Below are 21,747 nucleotides of genomic sequence, written 5' to 3'. Positions count from 1 at the left end.
TTATTCATGTTGCTGCTGTCCCTTTTATCTGTAAACAGTATTGTACTTATGCCTCTAGGACAATATAAAACAATGGTCTGGTGTTGCAAGTATGTTCAAGAGGGGCAAAATTTGAAAGTTATGACTTCACTGTTCTGATGTGCAGCTTCTTCAGAGAGCAATGTACATTATATAATTCCACTCCCACATCTCATTTCTTAGTCTTCCACAATAATTAAGCTGTAAAACGAAAGGTGGTTTTAATGCTAAAGCAGCCACTCTGCTTTTAGAAGCATTGTGGCTATGGCACACGACATCAAACATAGTATGTGACCATTAGCTTATTGTTATACAAGTTAATATTATAAAGTACTGTAATGAGACTGGTTAGTCATATCTAGATGCAGCCAAGTGATCTAGTCTTAAAGTAGAGTTGAAAATTACAGGAAGATAAAATGGTAGAAACTGGACTGTTTAGGAGACTGCGGTAAATGGATGGGAACTAAAAATGACAGATAGCACTGAAACTGTGGGCTATGCAGCATCAAAAAGCTCATAGTATCACTACTGTGAGAATCTTAAGACTTTTTTTTTTGGCAGTGACTGTAATCCCCCCCAAACATATATTTTGAAATGGAGCTTTAATGATCAGAAATGCTTGCAGTATTACTAATCAGAACTTCAAAGTACTGCATGTATCCTACTACAGAGGCAATATATAAAATAAGCACTTGAAATCAAATAATTTAATTCCAAAATTTAATGACTGAAAACTGCATCTGGAATTGTGTGTAATGTTATTTCTGTACTGTTGACAAGTTCCAATAACAATGTCTTAGAAGGAAGCAAATGCATATATTTTGAGTCTTCTGTATGCAGTGTAACTGTACACCAATATTTTTCATATATTGGCCATGACATTTTTAAGCACCAAATTACAAGCAGTAACCAGCAGTGCAGTGGAATGCCATCGTAAAACTTATCCTTTAAGATGGTGTGTTATATAAACTTGTTCATTTTGAAACTAGTATAACCTTTAACCGTTTCAGTTTTTCTTTAGGAAGTAAGATTGTTTCCCTTTTATTTCCCACTTTAGAAATAGTATTTTGTAACCTCCTATCCTGGCACTGTGCTAACTTACTAACTCAAGACACTGTTGCTTAGTGGTTTGATGTTTATTTCTCACCTCAGAGTTGGAAAGTAATCTCTTACCTTGACTAAGTCACAAATCATATTACTGTATTCTTATATTGCTAATAGGACTAAGTGTCTCCAGTCTCTTTTTGCTTGTGCATGTTGTAGTTGCATTAGTATGCATGATGGTGATCAAACTGTTAATTTAAATGTAACTGCAGTTTATTAGTGTAGGTATGATCTTAAAACCATTTTTATAAGATAACTGTGCAAAGAGTAAAACTGTACCCTTATTCATTGGAATTACCACATAGTGATATAAACTAATTAAACTTATTTTGAAACATTCCCAAAAAAATGGTAGATTAGGGAAACTATATAAAAAAAAAAAAAAAAAAAAAAAAAAAAAAAGATTTAGCAAATTTATAGACAAATATTTTTATTCTTCTCCACTCTTACTTTGCAGGTGACTTTCCGAAAATTCAAGTGGCGAGAGGAACGCACAAGCTGTGATAGCCAACGCCAGACTAGAGCTGCCACCCCCAGCAGTACTGTGAGATTTGCCACAAGGAAAGAATCAAAGTCTAGTATCAGAATACCGCAGTCCCCATTAGTGGGTGTCACAAGTAAGAAGCCATCATTAGAAACATCACCAGAAGTTGTGGATACATCCCTTTAATGGAATCTGAATTATTAGGGCCTGGTGATATTCTGCTCATGGGAATCTTCAGAAATCATTCCACTAAGGAAGTTCAATCCTGGCTCCCTGCAAAGTGGAGTATTTCGAGTGTGTCAGGACACAATTATGTGCATTCTTGGGTGGTGAGTGGAGACTTTCCAAAGTCAGTTTGCAATTGTGAATAGGAGTTGGGACCATTTTAAAGGAAGATAATTTCCATGTCTACAAAGGGAAACCAGTGAAAGATACTGTAATAAGCAGATACTACTGTAGTTACTATGTTGAAAAATTCAGCTCCTTGATTATTCTAGTGCCTTCAAATAGGTGCTGCTGTGGTGCTCACTTTTACATTAGTGTACAGTGCATGTTCTGTGATTACTAATCCTTAACCACAAGAAGAAAAGAGGTTATGAAATGAATTAAGGGTGCTGTAACTGAGGAATAACAGTTATGAATTTTAATGGTGTTCTGACATTCAGCAAATGAACCATTCTTACAAGTCTCTCAAAAACAGTGATTCCCCTTTTTAAGCTGTTTCTTACATGTAAAGGGGTAGAGTGATTAATCTGATTTCATGAATTCCCCTGCCCACAGACTTTACCTTTACTTGGTCACCTGTATGTCTTAGATGTAGGGGAGACTAACAAACTGGTACCCACTTTTGGATATAACGAAAACTACTGATTATTAAGATATGTCCTGGTAATGTATATATAAATAGCAACATAAAAGTTATTATTAAGTAGTTTAGCTGAACCACTGAGTAAAAAATCTTGACTCACAGGGTTGTGCAAACATTTAAAAGTGATTTTACAAAGTAAGTGCCATTTAAAGAATTATCAATCCTATAACCTATGACTTCCGGCTTAATGCAGGCTTATAAGATAATTCTTTCAGATCTGTAACCTGTTTTTAATTTGATTATTCACTTCCTCAATCTCGAGTCTTTCATACTTGTTCTCCTTTTGCTGGCCTTCTGCTGGGAATAATCATGATCATTATCTTTTCAGGCAAAATATGATTCATGCCCTCATCATAAGTATCTTCCCTTATTCTTTGACTGAGTTCTGTTTACTTTAATTCAAGATCTCAAGTAAAAGAGCAAAAAGCCAAGAGAGAGTTGCTAACTTAGGATTCAAATATTTTCTGTACTGTATATAGAAATAATTGCATTAAAATTATACAAACCGCCTTGTCACATCATTCTGATTTGTAGGCATATCCTTTATATCTTGCATACAGTATTTGATCTAGTTTTCTTCATAAAGTTTCTCAAAGCTTGCTGTATGATTAAATGTACTGTAGAGGGTACAGCCTTTCAAAGTAAAAAAAAGATATATGCTATCTTTGGTTCTACCAGAGAGAGAAGTGAAGCATTCATTACAAACTATTATAATCAGACCATGCAGTGTGCACTGTCAAATTCATTTCTGTTTTTTAATAATAACACATGTTGGTCAAGCACAAGAAGTTTGTTTTCTATAAGGAAACCCAATATAAAACCTGACCTTTACATCCTTCTTGTTGCAAAAGAAAAAAATGTGACCGACTTATATTAGACAATAAATTTTGTCCCAAATTTAAAACAATGCATGCTTTCAGGCTTGAAATATTAAAAGGTCAAAGTGGTGAAGAGGAAAACAGTCTTTTGTGTTTGCTGTAAGATTATAGATTGAATATTTGCAAATTAACTGTGCCAAAGACTTGGCATATGCAATTTCTCTATGGTGATTGTATTTAAAGGCAATTACATATCTGAAAACCGCAAAAGTGTAGGCCTATTATTGTTTAGTAATCTTTTGCACTCTCACAAATTTATTTATTTTTTATTAAAAAGTTTAACCAGACCACTGACACTGGATTTTATCTGTTTTAATTTATTATTTTCAGGTTCTTCGTTCCATATATTTTGCCATTTACTTACAATGACTTTTTATATATCTTGTTTAGTCACTAATAGGGATGTCTATATTTGCTCTTGTCATGTGGACCGCTTCTTTAGTTGCTTTATCAGCCTCTTCATTTCCTTTAATGCCTACATGGGCAGGGATCCAACATATTTCAATAATTTTCCCATATTATACAATTTATGGAGCGAAAACTTAAAATGTTGTACAATATTATTTTTTTGATTAAAGCTTTGAGTGGCCTCTATAGCGCTTCTGGAGTCGCTATAAATCACAAAATTATTACATGAGGCTTCTCTAATTATTTTTATGGCTGATATTAATGCACATAACTCACCTGTAAATACTGAGGCGTTATCTGGTAGAGAGAACTGATACCGTTCTGTCTGGGGATACTGGAGCGTATCCCACTCCATATTGTGACTTAGATCCGTCGGTGTATATTGCGTAATGTGGATCTTTTCGGATTATATGTTCTACTGTGTGTTGTCTATGGTATTCTGGAGTACTGTATATGAATGACTTTTTGATAAATATTTCAAGTGCGTACAAATTCTCATTTTATTCACTGTCCAAGGAGGAGGTAATTTTAATTACCAACAGCAAAAATTCAATAAAAACTACATCAACAAATGCAACGTGTCAATATGTATTCATAGCCCTCTCTCATAATTGTAAGGTGTCTCAAAGCACCATGTAAAATATCTTTTCATGTGATAAAGTACAATTTATTCTACTTGTGAAGCATTGACTCTCGAGTTTTTTTGTATACTCTCCAAGCACCGAATTAATGGCTTAACAGTTTTCAACTTGGATTTTGTAAATAAAAGCTGTATTATATACAGTACGAAAAAATGTAAATAATCTGAAAATCAGTCCGTTTTACTCATACCAGGAGGCCATTTTCACACAGCTGTTCTTTCCAGAATTATGCAATATCCATTGGGCATTACTGTAATTTATATTATTAAGAATTCAAAGCTTTTAACCAGAGGACAAAAAACAAAATTCAAATCTAGATGCACTTTTGTGTAAAATTTTATGATAAGACAATGCCATAAGCATGAATTACTCCTATGGAAATACAAACCATCACCTGTAATAGGCATTATCCTTCAGCGTGAACTGTGATGGTCAATGAATTTGATAAAAAGGTAATTAACTACCAGTAAAAGGGAGCAAGTGGGGGGAAAACCACCACTCATCTACCAACCCCAACCACATTTTCTTTGGCTTGTAGTGTACAGTGCAGATGTGCTTCCAGTGTCTATGTCTATGGACTGGATGAATAGCTTGTAATCCTTGTTTCTTTGCATTTGCATTGGATTCTTTTTATACTGTGTAGCTTTTGTTAGTATTCTGTATCACTTGGTCTTGTTTTTTCTTTCACTATGAAGAAGAAACATGACCAGCACTGGTGTGAGGGACATAGGCATCCATGTGGTTGCCTCATGTCCCCCTTATCATTAAACTACATAAATATTGCTCATTTTTTATGGATAAAGATTGTACAGTACAATCTTTCTTTCCTCTGTTACATATGTACAATGGTCCTCTTTCCAGTGAGAAGTAGTTTGGTAGCCTGGTAAGAGGAGGAAGGAAGAGAAGTGTCTGCCAGCTTCTTATGCCACTGGACCCCTCTTCCAGGCCAAATGTAACAAGTCTTTTCATTTCATCTCCTAATGGGAAGAGGAATTACACGACACTCAGCAGTTGTCGTTTATGAGCCATACCTTTTACATTTTCTGCAAGGGAAGGGATCCTCCAGTTGCAGCAGCTCTTCCAGTAAATAAACCTCTGGCAGATGTTTTGATGTCTCCCATTCTGGACCAGCCCTTCAATGTGGAAACAAACAAAGAGTTCCAGAAAAAATTAAAAAATGTCCTTCCCCTTCACCTCCTTCGTGGTCATTGTAGAAGGACTCACATATGAAGATCAGAGTACTTCTTTCATATGCACTTACCTGTTGCAGGGGAGCAGAAGTGCCAAATTATGGGCATGTAATCACCATACTTTTAGCAGATGGGTTGCCTTTGCACATGCAACTTAGAAGAGAAGACAGCTCCCCCAAAATCCCCCATACCCTATGTGTCCTTGGGCTCACAATAGGATGAATCTGCTCAACACCTTAGGTCCTTCTGCACTGGGTCTGTTAACCTGGTGCATTTTGCAGCTGCTTCTACTACTCTCTCAGGATGTCATTTATCAGTCCATGGTTTCCCTGAAAGATTGGGTAGCTGTCATAAGCTCTCTGTCAGTGTGTACGAAGGCTTTATTGTTTGTACTATGATTCCCTGTGATATTTCACAAAAGATATTCTAGTCCTTTGGCTTGGATTTGCATCCTAGTACATACAAACAAGTTTGATTCATTAAGTTCAGTACTGACTGCTCAAATGGAAGTACTGTATACAGATTTTCTACAATGATTTTGGCAGGTTACAGTTTAACCCAAATCACTACAGTATTATGAGAAAATCTATGGGTTGGTTAATTGTGATTTCCAGCAGTTATGTCTCCATAATAATTTTTTTAAGCAATAAGCACTGACTCTGATGTTATATACATTGACTCCTGAAGAAGAACTCATGGCTACTGGTGCATCAGCCTCTTTGTAAGAAGTACAACTCTTGCCTTAGGGAATTTATACTTTTGAGGGTACTTTCCTCCTTTCAGTAGCCCTGCAGCAGTGTTGGTACATATATTGTTTGGCTCTTGGTGACCCTAACAGTCATGAACTTATTGAAGAAGTTCTTGCAGGTTCATCAGAAGGCAACAAATTTGTTTTAACTACTGTGGTTGCACTCGATTTCTGGTGTTCTGAAAAAGGTTAACCCTCTGATGTTAAGAACGGGGAATTCCTGTTATCAGCAACTATGCAGACAACCATTCAGGACGCCTTAATGGTATCAATCTCTACTCCTTCCACAACTGACAGAAAATCAAAGCCAACTGGTTCCTATACGAAGATGAACTATGGGCAGAAAAAACTGCTGATTTTCTTTTTCTCCTCATCACCACTGCCAAACACATCTATTCACTCTCTCTTTACTTAAGGGAAGAAGAAGAGACCTTAAATCAGCATTAGACTACATGGTACCTCTTTCAGCAGTAACATGGAGTCAGCAGTGGAAAGAGGAGCAGGAATCCCTCGTTCTCTATTTCCTCAACCAGTATTTTATCAACCCTAGTGGCACTGAAGTGATCTGTAGCTACACATTCAAGTGCAGCCTGGCCTTCAAGTGTTTGGGTTATAAAGAGACCAACTTCCCTAAGCCAAGCCTTTCCTCCTTCAGCCAAAAATCAAAACCTGTTTTTTGATAGCATAGCCACTGTTTGTCCTTACAGGAGCTTACAAAATAAATTGACAGGTGACGAAATGGCTTAGCTCCTAATAAATAAATCCCAACAACCCAGATTAATTTTTGATCAGATGTATGGTCAGAGGTTATTAAACATTTTCTTTATTCCAGATACCCATAGGGTTTAGCAATAAAGAACAAGGAGCAACACATGAACCAATATGTATTACTCTTATGCTTCGTAGGTGCTTACCTAATTAAGTTGGGTCTGGCTGCGGGATTATTGCACCTTCCCCAGCAACATCTCAACATGACCACCACTCTCATGGCAAGTGTTTCAGGAATTTTTTATTCAAGGTAAAGTCATGAGTTATCAACAGTTTTTTATTCCGGATACCCATTCAGATCTGGCGATAAAGAACAGGAGACACATGAACCTATAAATGTATTATCCATTGTGGTTCTACAGTGACTTACCTAATTATTTCGGGTCTGGCTGCAGGATTATAATGATTTTTATGATAAAATCAGTTTTTTAGGTACTTACCCTCTATCATTCAGCTTTATCTGCGACTACTTGGCGCATGTTTGACAAGTGTTAAAATTGAAACAATCATTAACGAACACTCCCAACAGTTACTCCCCACCCTTTGTGGGGTGGGAATAAAACAGTGAATGTTTCGGCTGCTCATTCTACTCTTAATCTCATAAGAGGGGAGGAGGGAGGGTTTCAATGATAGAGGGTAAGTACCTAAAAAATTGATTTTATCATAAAAATCATTATTTTTCAGGTGAAACTTACCCTCTATCATTTAGCTGACTCCAACACGTGTGCTGGTGGCGGGCAAGTGATTCCCTATAACTGAATTATCAGATATTATAAATGTCCTCATTGCAGCTTATCTGATGAATATGATCCCATGGCAAGTACTTGTCGGATGAGGATCTTCATCAAGCAAGGTCCACACTCTTAGGAGGGTGGAACGCAAACCTGAAATGTAGCCACTGGTTGAAGATGTGCAATGCAAAATGGCAGTTTATTGGCCGCTGTGTCTCACGCCTGCAGAGATGACAGGAGCTACAACTGCAACTAAACTATGATCCTTCAAGAGTTACCACCTACCTAATCAAGTTGCTATGGTACCTCACACCCAAAATCAAGAAGCCCAAATTGGAAGAAAAGTAGTACTTAATCAGCTCAGGGTAGCCTTCTCCAATGAGGAGCAATGGCTCTGCAACATAAAATAATATGATTTACTTTAAAAAATTATCCAAATAAAGTGGAGTAAAGTACTGTGTACGAACTTATCACATACAGTGCCCCTTTACCCAGGAAGGAGGTAGTTCAAGAGAACCCTTATTTGTTCGTGACACAAAAAAGGAAGACTAGGAGATAACCTCCCCTGCCGAAACCAAAGGTGCTAGTATATGGCAGTCTTCACAGTGATTTCTACATCCCTCAGGTAGTTGGAAGCGAATACAGAGCTACACCTCCATTGTGCTGCTAAGCCTAGACGGTCTCAAGAGGGAGGTGCTGGTGAAAACTAACAGATGTAGCCACTGCTCTGACATCCTGTGGTTTCACCTTCAAAAGTGGACAAACCCTGGAGAGACTGCATGGTGTGCCCCCAGAGCTAAGGGCTTAAAGAAAGAAAGCCATGGCAATTTTAGACATAGGAACCTCATGCTTCCTGACTGAACAAAATAGGTTCCTACACTGCTTCCTTACAGGTTTAAGATGGGAAGTATAATACTTCTGAGCCCTAACAGAGCATAATACCAGCTCTCCTTCCTCAGTTGTCAGAGTTTCTAGCTGAGGGATAGAGAAAATTCTAGGAAGAACTTTGGCCTTAACATCGTTCTGGGCACGAAAGGAAGCCAGAAAAGATAATTCTGCTCCAGTACATGAAAACTCTACTCATGATGATATCACTTGCAATTCACTTATTCTTTTGGCTGAAGCCAAGGCCACCAGAAAGAGGGTTTTCAAAGAAAGTGCCTTGAGAGAAGCCTCTCTCAGGGGCTCAAAAGGAGGGCCTCCGAGGTGTCGTAAGACAATATCTAGGTTCCATAAAAGAGGTTTCTGAAGAACCTTCGGCATTCCAGTTGAAAAGAGCACACAGCTTCATGTAAACCAACATCCTTTGAAATATCCAATCCAGTATGCCTTAAAACAGAAGCCAGCATGGATTTATAGACTTTGATGGCAGCAACGGACATACTTTTAGCATACTGTATCTTAAGAATCGTAGAAACCTGATTACATTATCAATGTTGGTGCAAAGACACGAAATGCCCCTGGACTTGCACCATGATCTACATAGTTCCCATTGTTTCTGAGCTCCTCAAGTTGATGCTTAATCGGGACTAAAGCAGTTTTCCTGAGCTGATGAAGAAGGAAGAGGCGCCAAGCATCCTACCACTGGGGCCAAGCTCCCAGAGGTTGCAGCCGAATGTTCCTCAGCTGGCGCCAAGGAGTCAGATGCGGAAGTCGGATACGGAGAAGCGGGTGTGAAGTGAGCCGAAGGAGAGGGGCGCTCAGAGATGAGAGGGCGCTTACTCGAAGCATCTTTGCTTGGAAACTAAAACAGGGCACTCAAGACACGAGAGGCTCTAGACTATCTATCGAAGGTTGAAGACGATGAGCAGCAGAAGCGGCAGTAGGTGGAACAGCAAAACTGCAGGAGGGCTGAGGGCTGAGGACTGACACTGGCCTTCTTGTACCTCTTGACAGTTATTATTATTAAAATAGTTTAACCAGACCACTGAGCTGACTAATCAGCTCTTATAGGGCTGGCCAAAAAAGGAAGTGGGGAGCTGTCCGCATTGACAGAGTGCCTTTTTAGGGGCCGAGAAGCAGAAGAAAGGCGCCATTGACGCTTCTTGTCAGGAGAGGAGCCATCTGAATACGATGATAGGCGATTCACATCAAAAGAGATGCCTTTCAGTGGTGCTCTGTCGTAGCCTGCGAACATGCAACAGGTCCGACGGAGGGGGCGACTATCCATGGGCAAACCACATCACCCTCACTTGGACCTCCGGTATATTTTCTCCCCGGCGAGGGGGAGCAGGACAGGGATCTTTGTCTAGGAGCACCAGTGGGATGGGCAGCCACCTCCTCAACACTCACAATACTGTCACCTTGCACAACACTGACACTTGGAACACTGGAAGATGCTTTCATCATAAAATCCCTGAGAGAGGTACCTAACTCCATTACAATGTTAGCCAAAAATTCAAACTTATCAAACTTCACTTCAAGACTGGCAATAGTGTTGGGACTGGAAGCACAGGAACCTGGTAAAGGAGTCTGGGGTAAAGGAGTAGGAGGGCTAAGGATGGGAGAGACAGCAGGAATCATCAGAGAAGAAACAGAGCTATCTTCTACCACATCAGGTAAAGAAGTCTCTAGACTAGCTCTACTTTCAGCTCTAAGGGCTGCCTTCCTTTTCCTATCTCTGTCTAGTTTGCCCAGATGGGACTTCAAAGCTTCCATTTACTAGCTTCCCAATCCTGACATTCCGGATGGGTAAGCTCTTTACTACATTCCTGCCCCCTACATTTGACACACTTAGTGTGCGAATCAGAAATCACTTTTGCTAGTCTAGTCTTACAACCCTCAATGCAATACAAATGCCTGAAGAGCTGGAGTCAGACATACTAAACTATCTTTAGAAATAAAGTTAACTACCGCTAAAAAGATGAAGCAGTGACTGCACGCAACTACCGATGTTAATCAGGAGCCGGCAAAAAGCTAACTGAAGCTCTCTGCTTAGCTATGTAATTACTTGGTAAGTCACTTGTATAAAAATTCAAACTTCTTATTATACTTCGCTTCGAGACTGGCAACAGTGTTGGGATTGGAAGCATGGGAACCTGGTAAAGGAGTCTGGGGTAAAGGCGTAGAAGGGCTAAGGATGGGAGACATAGCAGGAAACATCAGAGAAGAGACAGAGCCATCTTCTACCACATTAGGTAAAGAAGGAGTCCCTAGACTAGCTCTACCTTGGTCTCTAAGAGCCGCCTTCCTTTTCCTATCTCTGTCTAGTTTGTCCAGATGGAACTTCAAAACCTTCCATTTACTAGCTTCCTAATCCTGACATTCCAGATGGGTAAGCTCTTTACTACTTTCCGCCCCCCCTACATTTGACACACTAGTGTGGGAATCATAGGTGACTTTCATTAGTCTAGTCTTACAACCCTCAAAGCAATAACGAATGCTTGAAGAGCTGGAGTCTGACATACTGAACTATCTTTAGAAATAAAGTTAACTACTGCTAACAATATTACTAAGTTTCAAAGCCACCACAAAAAAGTGAATACTTCACCAAAAATACACGACAAAATTCCAAAATGATGAACAGCGACTGCACAAAACTACCAATGTTAATTGGGAATGGGCAGAAAACGAATTGAAGCTCTCTGTTGAGTTGTACCTATCAATCCCAAATGTGGGCAGGGTCTTGTCACCTACACAAGCGATGGTAGCGCCACAGCGAAAATTTGAATTCTGTTAGACTGCCATGTAGAAAGCTAGTAGTTATGTAATTACTTGGTAATTACATAATCCTGTGGGATTCAGGAGTAGGGCAATTCAGTTAAAGTAATGGCTCTGTGCTGAAAAATCAATTTTATTTAAAAAAAAAACTGTGTGTGCTTCATATCAAATCTATTATTTAACAGTCAGAATAACAGCTTACTGACATTGAGCTCCTGACAATCTGAAAGAGAAAAAGACCTGAAGAGCCAAGGAAGTTCCTAGGCAAAGATGCATGAAAACACACAAGGATCCAAGAGAAACAGGGGGTATGAGATGGACTGGAACCATGTTTGAAAATTGGAGGAACATATAAATGGGTATGAGAGACAAAACAACATGAGCGCTATTCTTTTCAGAGGAGTGAAATTGCAATGTCTATGGAAAAGTGAAACATGAATCTCCAGCACATCAATTCAGTCTAATAAGTTGTTGGGTCAAAAGAAGTTCAGGAAAATAACTTTGTAAGTTCTCACAGAAGAAAGTAGTCTTGTCCTTGAGGTGCTGGCTTGAAGTCAAGTTAACCTTGACACATGAAAAATGGCATGGAAAGTAAAATCAACCCAAGTGATACCCAGTAAATAGTGATCTAAATGATCTTCTGGTTCCTTGAAAACCTAAATTCTATGGGATCTCATCTTAAGAGTAAGTTAGGTAGAGCCCTGCTGTAAAGAGAGGTTGAAGATGAGGTTCAACACAATGAACACCTTTTGAGATCATATGATTGATGGTTCCATCAGGCTTAGATTGTTTAAGTGCACCTACATATCCAAACTGGGTGTTCAAGCTACTGTAATACAATCCAGAACTGACAAGCCTCTCACTAACTTCGGTACCAATTCACTTGCTAAAGGAAAAGCAGTGAAACTGCAGTTGTGCTTAGAGGTTTGAGGCTGAAGACTAACAGGAGCTAGTTCTCTGAACATTGTAAAGTATTCCTGTCGAACGTGAACAGAGAGCTTGGTGGCAAAGACATGACGGCTTAAGCTATCCGTCTCAACTGTGGAGAAAAATAAGATATCCCTTATCTGGATCAATTTCAACATCCAAAAACATATGAATTTTGGTGACAGACGGCTGAAAAATGCCTACTCAATTTGGCACTAACAAAGAACCCCATGAAAGCTCTGACCTTATTGTCGTGAGGGTTGTAAACCTAAACCAGTGATTCTCTAACTGGGTACTGTGTCACCCGGGGGTGCCACAGACAGTGCCTAGGGGTGCCGCAAGATTGTCATGAATTTTGTCTTGGCTAGACCATCTCATTGAACATTTGTAAAAGAAAAAAAAAATTTGCAGAAGTCTTCATGTAATTATTATCAATGTGTCCATTAGTGTGTGTGTGTGTTAATTCGTGCGATAAGGTGGGATGGTGAAGAAGGGGTGCCACGGTAATTGATTACATTAATTAGGGTGCCATCACTAAAGAAAGATTGAGAACCACTGACCTAAACTCATCCAATGAGGAGGACAATCTATTAAGTTCTTTATATAAAAGAAACTGAGTTTCAAGGAAGAAGAAAATTGCAAGCCTGAGGCTAACACAAGACTTCAAGCTCAAAAGAGGCAAGAAAGTGCCCATAGCTGTCCTTTAAATTAAATCAAGGAATTTCCAAGAGAAAATCTCCCCCTCACTTCTTTAGGAGACTGAGAAGCTAAAAATCTATCTCCAGAAAGGACAAAAAACAATGCAAACTGAAGCTTTATTGCATAAATTCCAAAGCTTTTGTGGATGTTTAACCAAAGGCTCCCATCCCCCGAGGGCAAGTAAACTAAATGAAAAGTGACCCCCTCTTGCCGATAATTCTTACAACCTTCAAATAAAGTCCTTCGGAATCAGCTTGAGAATTTCCATAAATCTTTGGTTCCATTAATTAAAGAAGTTGTTTCAGTAATTACTAAGAGTAATAATCAATGAAGTAAAAGTAATTAAATGAAATCCTCAAATTTGCAAAAAAAAGATGAGAAGCAAAAAATGCTTATGATGATAAGGGCATTGATCCTGCAGATCCATTGTGCGTTCCCTAAATGACACATCATCATAATGTGAAAGCAGGGCTACCTAATCTCAACCCAGTTTGACTCACCAAGAATCAATGTGACTGAAAAGTGGTCATTCTTATTCCTCAAAGGTGTCCTAAGTGAAGTGAGAGAGGTATGCAAGATAAAAAGAAAAAAAAAAACTCAACAGTTTTATAACTCAAAGCATACCATAAATGACTGAAGAAAATTAAGAACAAGAGGCACTCCATTGCCAAAACTAGCACTGGAGCAGAAGTAAGTTCTTAAGTGACATAACCAATGGACAAAAAGCTAAAATCTTGATGATAAAGAAGGCATGTGGTGAAACACAAAGACCGCTTAGAGGCAGCTGGAATAAAGACACAGGCATGCAGTGAGAGCTATAAACAGCCAGCATGTTGCAGTGCAGAAGTCTTAACATTATGTAGCAGATACAGGCAAGATGTGGGATGCTGGTTTCTCACTGGAAGAGAACCTATGTCCAGAGGCTGGAGTGCAGCTTTTATTAAAATTGTCAATAAACAGGTGTGTAAAGGGCTACAAGCACAATACATACAGCTAGATCCTGACAGATTAGCAGGAAATGACAGGTGTATGCTAAAGGCAGGGGCTCAAGATTTGCTGGCCTGAGAATGAGCATTCCCTGAAACATTTCATGCCCTCTGAGAGCATGGCTGGCGCTGGGACTAAGAAGACAGCAGGTAGGAAATAATGCAAGTGCACAGCTAACACTAGTACTTGGAAGGAGCTTGACCTTGGATGTTGTCAGTGCAAGTGTGCAGCTGCTGTTGGCAATCATTGGCTAGAGGCTGGAGGCAGGTTGAGGCATGAGAGCCTGAAAGCCTAAAGCAAGGAAGACTTAAGATGAGAAACCACCAGCAGGAAACAAATTTGAACACACTAAAATCAGGAAGCAAATAGTGACATGAGTCAGGGAAGGAGCTAACCACAAAACATGTCAAAGTAGAGAAGACACAAAGGCTTACGAAACAGCAGCAAACAGATCAACAGCAGGCATGGCTGAGCTAATACATGGCAGGAGACACGAGACTAAGGATCAATATTGATTGAAAAACAGCTGCCAAGAATTAAATTGGGTTAAATTACAGTACATATAAGACTTGGGCTTAACTGAGTCTGGCAAATCGGTTCAAAGGAGAGAGGTCTATTACCAGTCTCCAACCCTGCAAGGCTTTCTCTATGAGAAAGACATGGCAGCAAAAGCCTGGGGACCAATCCTGACATGACTTCCACAGCACACTTTCTCAGCATGGCCTGCACTTCTTGCCTGAGTGTGAGATCCTTCGGCGAAATTGGAAGGTAGGTAAGGAGACAGACCGGAGAGTTGGTGAGGGGTGGTCAAGACTCGAAGGGGAATAGATATCCCTCCTGAAGGACATCCATCACCCAGATCGCGACTCCGTATCACTGTCATGTTGCCCAATGGCTCGACAGGCACCCCCAACCAATGGCAGCAGCTGGAGGGGAATGCCACTCCTAGTGTTTCCCCTTTTTCTTCCTCCCCTTGGCCCGTTTTCCAGACTGGAAAGTGGGCAGGATTGCGTGCCCTTTCCAGCAGAAGAAGAAGGCTGGGTGTTCCCGCGGGTACCCTTCGAAGCCTGGGTCTTCTTAGAGGCTGAGGAAGTGCTAGCCTGATCCCAAGGTCGGACTGCAGCGGTGTGCGAAGACCCAGAGATCTTGGGCACTGCCTGATGGACAAGGCGGTCGCTGTCTTCGGCCTGACGCTTGTCCACTGCAGTATCTACCAACTCCCCAGGGAAGAGAGAGACAGAACCCATAGAGGTCCATTCCTTAGGGTCATTGCTGACTCAGGACCAACAGACTTGGCGATACAAGACAGGACAGCATCCCTTCTCTTCAGCACCAGGTTTGCCCACAGGTTTGCCATCTGGTGGGCAAGGTAGGAAATGGCCCTACCTCCAGACTGGCACAGTCTCCCGAAAGCAGAGTCTTCCCCAGGAACAACAGCACCTGAGGAGGCAGCCACTTTGGATATCGTGAACGACCACAGATCCAGCCAGGAGACTGTCTTAGGACTGGTGACTGGAGGGCAAACCGAGGTCTGCACGCCCGCTGTTCCCAAAATGCTCAACCCTGGTGTGGTGAGCGATCTGGTTCCCACACCTGAGGGCCGGGAAGAGCTGACAAGAGATCCCACTGCTTCCCCTGTTGTGGAGGGAGGCAGCCCCTTAGAAGTCCCAGGGTGGGATTTCTTTGGGGGGGGGAAAGACAGCCTTCTTCTTCTTCTTCTTCTTTGGCCAACAAGCATTAGAGGATGAAGGGGGAGGATGTAGCAGACAGCGACAACGAAGATGAAGACGATGATGACACCTTACGAGACCTCTTCTTCGCCTTCTTCTTCGTCATCTTCTTCAAGATGGCGGTCAAATCCCCATCCAGGAGAGAACAGCAGACATCACAGGAGCGGCTGGGGCAACCAGGGCAACAGGAGCAGCAGGAGTGGCCTGGGCAGCAGGAACATCAGTGATGGAAGCAACCGTCGGGACAGCCAGGGCAGGGTGAACAGCAACAGCAGCCCACACGTCAAAGACCACAGGAACAGCAGGAGCCGGAACCATCATATGAGGCATGATGGAGGTTGCCATCATAGATGGTATGGCCTGGGATGGTGGAGCCACGGCAAAACCTGGAGGCAGGGGCACCGCATACTGGGACATTGGGACAGCTGTCACTTGGGGTCTGATGCAGGTGGAGCCAGTGACCAGCATCTTGGCGAACGCTGTCATGGTCACCATCGATGTCGTAGTGGTAGCAGCAGCGTGGGTCACCACCGGGACATTTGCCAGGTGGGACAGAAGGCCCTACAGGGACGGAGACCCCAAGAGACCAAGGCTACCTGCAGATCACTCGCCTAATGACTGAGGAGAGCTTCAACTGCCAAGCTAGAAGATGGAAGAGTCGGGTTAGCAGAGGGAGACTCTTCTCACTCCGAGGGAAAATTTCCCCCCCCCCCAGGAGCGAGGGGAGGCCCCTGAGAAGAGGTCATCCTGATTGTCCGCTCCGCCCCCGTTGTTCCGAGCTCGACGAAGTGAGCGAGGAAGATGAAGGAGAGACAGCCAGAAGGGGAAGCTTGCTGGTAGTGAGAAAATAAGAAGAAGAGTTAGCCACCAAAGGCTTAGTCGGGGACGTATAACCCTCAGACGATGCCTTGGCGGCCTTCCTCCGATACCGTTTCCTCCCTTCAAACTTCACCAACTGCTCAGCCAACCAGGAACAACACTCAGTACAAGTAGGGTCACCAGAACACGCCCCATGCATGAGGAACAGAGGGCGTATGGATCAACATCAACATAGGAGCAGAAGCTCTGCGTCTCTTACCGCCAACCCCAAGGCACACACACACTGTGGGTAGGCGGCCTTGCGCACAGGCTTCTCTGATTTGTGGGTTTGCTTTTCTTATAAAACACAAACACACATATAATTAAACAACAAGGAAGGAAAGATCCCCTGGGAAAAAACAGATCAATGGAAATCAAGGCAATGAGCAAAGGAACACACGTCTGCATCACACTAGAGCCAAAAGCAAATTGGGATCTTTATGTCTGGGCGGGCGGGACCCCCGCCTAACAAATGGCAGTTAACTGCCTAACCACCTTGTTTGAAAGTTCAATGGCCCTTTCCAGCTGCACTGTAAGTAATTCCTAATGTAAAGGACTGATGGTTTGTAATCGTGTAGGAACAAATACTGGTTTGGAAGCAATCCTGGCAAAGAAACATTCATTCCAGGAATCAAAAATCTCCTGACAAAATCTGCATTCTTGCAGTCTTGACATGTATAAAGTCAGTACTAGCTAATAATGTACAGAAATTTTGGATCAGAATACTTACCTTCAATTCCACAGTGTTTGAGCTGAAGTTTCTGGGTACAATATGTAGATGATACTTCTGTAATATATGAGCATGATAGTGTTCATTTGAGTGAATTCTTATGAAAAGTCACCAATTTCATACCTATTATCAAATTCACAACTGAAATTGAAGCAAACATAAATTAGCCTCCAGGTAAATAAAAAATTTAATTTTAGAGTTTATCACAAAAATAACAATAAAGAAATGTTATTTTCATAATAAAATTAAGTTTCATATATACTTGCCAAGTAATTACATAGCTAATAGTTTCAATCGTACGGCAGCTTAAATCCAAAAATCGCGATAGCGCTTCGACTGTTTAGTGTAGGTGACTAGTCCTGCCCACTAACAGGAATACTAGGAACAACTTAGCAGACAACCTCATTCTGTTTGTGCCCTTTTATCCACCAGAGGGGATGAGGGCTGGTTCTGATTCTGTAATTACTTGGGAAGTATATATAAAACTTAATCTTATCATGAAAATGACATTTTCATAATAAGATTAAGTGTCTTTCTCATAGAGAAAGCCTTGCAGGGTTGGAGACTGGTAATAGACCTCTCTCCTTTGAACCGATTTGCCAGACTCAGTTAAGCCCGTCTTAACCAAGTAATTACATAGCTGAATCCCACATTGATTGGAGGTGGGATGCATAGACATATTCTACTCCAGAACATTAAGTCTTGGTAATAAGTCTGAAGTAGAAAAGTTGCTACCATTGAAAACAATGCTTGTCGTTTCCTTATATGTCAAGAGAGCGACTGCAGGAAAATACTGCCTCTGGTTGGTGCTCATCTTAACCTGTAGTGGGGTAGCAGTATAGCCATGGAGAGCCTCTACTTAAGTGGGAGCTTTACAGTGAAAGAGTATTCTGATGGCCAGCAAAGCATCAATAAGTGCCCTTGGCCTGGGCGAAGTACCAAAATAAAAAACAACCAGACAATGCTGTCAACTACACTGAAATAAAACCACTATCCATCTACTAAGAGTGGTGGGTGTGCCAGGTACATTGTAACCCCTGGTTCCCCAAAAACTCAGCATCTTACTACAAGGTGAAGAGACAGTACGAGAAAATCCTATGCTGCCTCCCTCAATAGTATGCCATTTACTAATAATGGTCCCAAGGTACTGCAAAATTTTCAAACAATGTTTTAACTTTCAAGAAAAATGTGAGAAGCGAAGATCAATTACACTTCCAGTATGCTGACTGCAGAACTGAAGTACCTGTAAGTGGCATATTGTGCCTGAAAGCTAATGAAGTAGAGGCTATTCTGACGTCCTTAGCTTTCACTTAAAAAGTAGGCAAATTGTTCTCCTGAATCTGAGAGTGCATCTCAAAAATAAAGTTCATTTGACATGAAGGACAATGTGTTCTTAGTCAGATGGTGAGACAGGTTCTTGTCAGAACACCAAAGGTTATGGATGGCCCTCTGATCTACAAGACTTGCTCAGGTAATACCTGAAAGCTCTTCCTCAGAGCCAAGGATGTCTGTTAATTGCTTAAGGGAGAAAAAACAGATCCAGGGCTTGGATGGGTCCTTGTTCTTGGTTAAAATCCAAGGGTAAACGAGCAAACCGTGTCTCCTTGTGAAAAACCTACACTAAAACGATGGCTTGGATCTCGTTTATATGTTTTAGCAGAAGCCAAGGTCACCACGAAGATAGCCTTTTGGGTAAAGTTTTCCAGAAAAGAGGAACATAGGGGATCAAAAGAGGGGCCTGTCAGTCACTTCAACACTACATCCAGGTTCCAGAAGACCGGGTTTTCCCTCCTTGTTTGGACGTGTCAAAGGACAAGATGGGGTCGTTAATATTTAGGTATGACAAAAGATCTAGGATCCTCTGCTTAAACACTGAGTTAAGCATAGTCTGATACCCTTTTACAAGAGGTTATAGATCTCCTCAGATAAAAGAGGCAAGATGGGGTCATTGATGTTTAGGTACGATGAAAGATCTAGGATCCTTTGCTTAAACACTGAGTTAACCATAGCTTGATACCCTTTTACAAGAGGTTCTAGATCTCTTCAGATAAAAGAGGCAATCCCCAATTTAAGTCATAGATGTCTCAGAAGAAGAGAGTTAGAGTCTGAGACACCCACTTAGGAAAATCGCTCTCTTAGTCTGGTAGAGGGAGCTAGAAGATTGATGTCTGCATCTTTCAATAACCTCTTGTAGCACATCTTAGAAAACCCTTCGTTCTGACAAGCTCCCCGACAGTCTGAAGTCTGTCCGAGCAAGAGTGGACCACCCTTGGTGGTACCTCTTGAAGTGAGGTTGTCTGAGTAGATACGCACTGTGGAAGGAGTCTTGGAGAGTCCACCAACAACCATAGCAGGTTTGGGAACCATTATTTCATGGTTCAGAACTAGGCTAAGAGGGTCATCACAATGTTGTGACAAGCCTGAAATTTGTTCAGCCCTTCCTTGACCATGTCGAAAGGCAGAAAGGCGTAGAGGGCCAGGTTGGACCATCTTGCAGCATGGTGTTTGTTGCCCATGCTAGAGGGTCTGGGGTTGGAGAACAAGAAAGAGGAAAATGAAGGTTCTCTGAGGTGGCAAACAGGTCCCAAGTCAGCCTGCCCCATAGATTCCACAGATCCCGACAGACCAGGCTATCCAAGGTCCACTCGGCAGGAAGGACATGTATCTGATGGCTCAGTGTGCCCTCCAGAACTTAGTTGGCCCTGAATAAATTGCTGTTTGGTGGATAGAAAATGAGAGAGAGAGAGCACCACCTTGTTTACATATATACAGTACACTAGGACCGTGGTTTGTCTAAAAGAACTACCACAGTCTAGGTGTGAATTAGGGTCAAGAGGCACTGAAGCCCTGAGTGAAAAGCTCTCCGCTCTCTGACATAGATGTGAAGGTTCTGTTCTCCTGGAGACCACGTCCTGGAAACTACCTAGATCCAAGGCAATGAGTAGGAGTCTAGGTCTGGGCTCATATGATGAAGGAACTTCCCTTCCAAAAATCTATCTCCTGACAGCCACCACTGTAGGTCCGACTTTAATCTGGGGTTATGGGGAAAAAACAAAGGTGTCCAGCTGTATTTCCCTGTCCCAATTGTTCTTGTGTTCAAAACCTTTGAGCACTTTTCCTTTAAGGGGAATCGAAGAAGTCAGTCACCCAGGTAAAGACTGATGTTCCAGAAAATGAAGTCAAATGCAAGAGGAGCGAGGATTCAAGAGGAGACTTGCCCTATTGAGGCTGAAGCATAGATCATCGAACTGGAGGGCCCTGCCTCATAAGATGGACCTGAGATACTCCTAGAGGCCAGTGGGGACATGGAAGGATGCTTCCTGCATATCCAAGGTTTTCATCCAATCACCCTGAAGAATGGATGACAGGACTGTCTGGTTCACCTCTACCTTGAACTTCTCCTTCTATTCAAAGAGAAAAAGAGTGTTGCGGGTCATGCAGATTTGCTGATGACCATGCGGACTCACAGACAACCCAGCAAACTTGCAGATCATCGTGCAGACTTGCAGCAACCACGCGGACTAGCTGCAGACCCTGCAGACTCTTTGACAGCCATGTGGGCATGTGGACATCTGTGCATACTCAACTTCTTATGTGGACTCGATAACATCTAAATTGGACTCGACAACACCTCGTACAGGCAGAAGACATATGGAACTGTATGTGGCAGAAAATAATATCCAGCAAGCTTAGAACAAGCTTGAAAAAATTCATAAAAGCCACAGAAGCCTAGGCACAGATACAACAGTGGCCTTGTCAACAACCAGACTGTGACACATCCTTCTGAAAGGTGGTGGGGAATCATGGGTAAAAGCTTATGTTATAATTGATGAGATAATTGTTGTTCCTTACCTAGTAAGAGAGCTGATGCAGGTAGATACTGCCTCTGGTGGTGCTCACCTCAAACTGTAGCGACGTGGCAGCATGGCCAGACGCGCCCCTACTTAAGTGGGACACTTCGCAGTGAAGGAGTACTCTGAAGGCTGACGAAGTATAAGATTAAGCTTTGCGACGAAGGTGTACACCAAAGGTCAACAAAACATACATAATTGCCCCTGCCCTGGGCACAGTACCACAAAAATAACATACCAGAACAACAAAGCCACCTACACCATAATTAAACAATGATTAAACGATAAAAACAAGACCACTACCCAACACTAAAAACTGGTGGGCACTCCAAGTACACTGTACCCTCCCAGGCTCCCCAAGAACTCAACACCATTTTCAAGGCGAAGAGAAAAGAAGAGGAAGGGACACTTCCTACACTTCCTCACCCATCACTACACCAGCTACGGACACAGGTCCCAGGGAACTG

The 21,747-nt window shown here is 41.8% G+C and overlaps 3 protein-coding genes across 14 annotated transcripts in view; 1 reads left to right on the top strand and 2 right to left on the bottom strand.

The window, feature by feature from the left end:
• The window catches only part of LOC136854304 (protein trapped in endoderm-1-like), a 110,911-nt gene extending 106,579 nt beyond the window's left edge, over window positions 1–4,332 (top strand). For 5 of the 7 annotated variants that reach the window (XM_067130642.1, XM_067130628.1, XM_067130609.1 and 2 more), the window contains one exon: window positions 1,580–4,332. In XM_067130642.1, the coding sequence (XP_066986743.1) occupies window positions 1,580–1,792 (213 nt within the window). In that variant the 3' untranslated portion in view covers window positions 1,793–4,332. The remainder of the gene's footprint in view (window positions 1–1,579) is intronic. The other 2 variants (XM_067130621.1, XM_067130613.1) reach the window with 1 other exon arrangement.
• LOC136854357 (protein trapped in endoderm-1-like) overlaps window positions 1–21,747 on the bottom strand; it is a 229,365-nt gene that overhangs the window by 166,525 nt on the left and 41,093 nt on the right. For 5 of the 6 annotated variants that reach the window (XM_067130695.1, XM_067130666.1, XM_067130681.1 and 2 more), the window contains exon 2: window positions 17,430–17,570. The exons of the other annotated variant lie outside the window; for it this stretch is intronic. The gene's annotated coding sequence lies outside the window, so the exon portion shown is untranslated. The remainder of the gene's footprint in view (window positions 1–17,429; window positions 17,571–21,747) is intronic. 6 annotated transcript variants of the gene reach the window in all.
• On the bottom strand, window positions 15,965–16,309 carry LOC136850807 (testis-specific gene A8 protein-like). Its single transcript, XM_067124824.1, has one exon. The coding sequence runs from the start codon at window positions 16,307–16,309 to the stop codon at window positions 15,965–15,967; it is 345 nt and encodes a 114-aa protein (XP_066980925.1).

Source organism: Macrobrachium rosenbergii, chromosome 3 (genome assembly GCF_040412425.1).
Source record: "Macrobrachium rosenbergii isolate ZJJX-2024 chromosome 3, ASM4041242v1, whole genome shotgun sequence".
Taxonomy (NCBI): Eukaryota; Metazoa; Arthropoda; class Malacostraca; order Decapoda; family Palaemonidae; genus Macrobrachium; species Macrobrachium rosenbergii.
The sequence above is the reverse complement of the archived record's forward strand: the minus strand, read 5'-3'. Positions and strand labels throughout refer to the sequence as shown.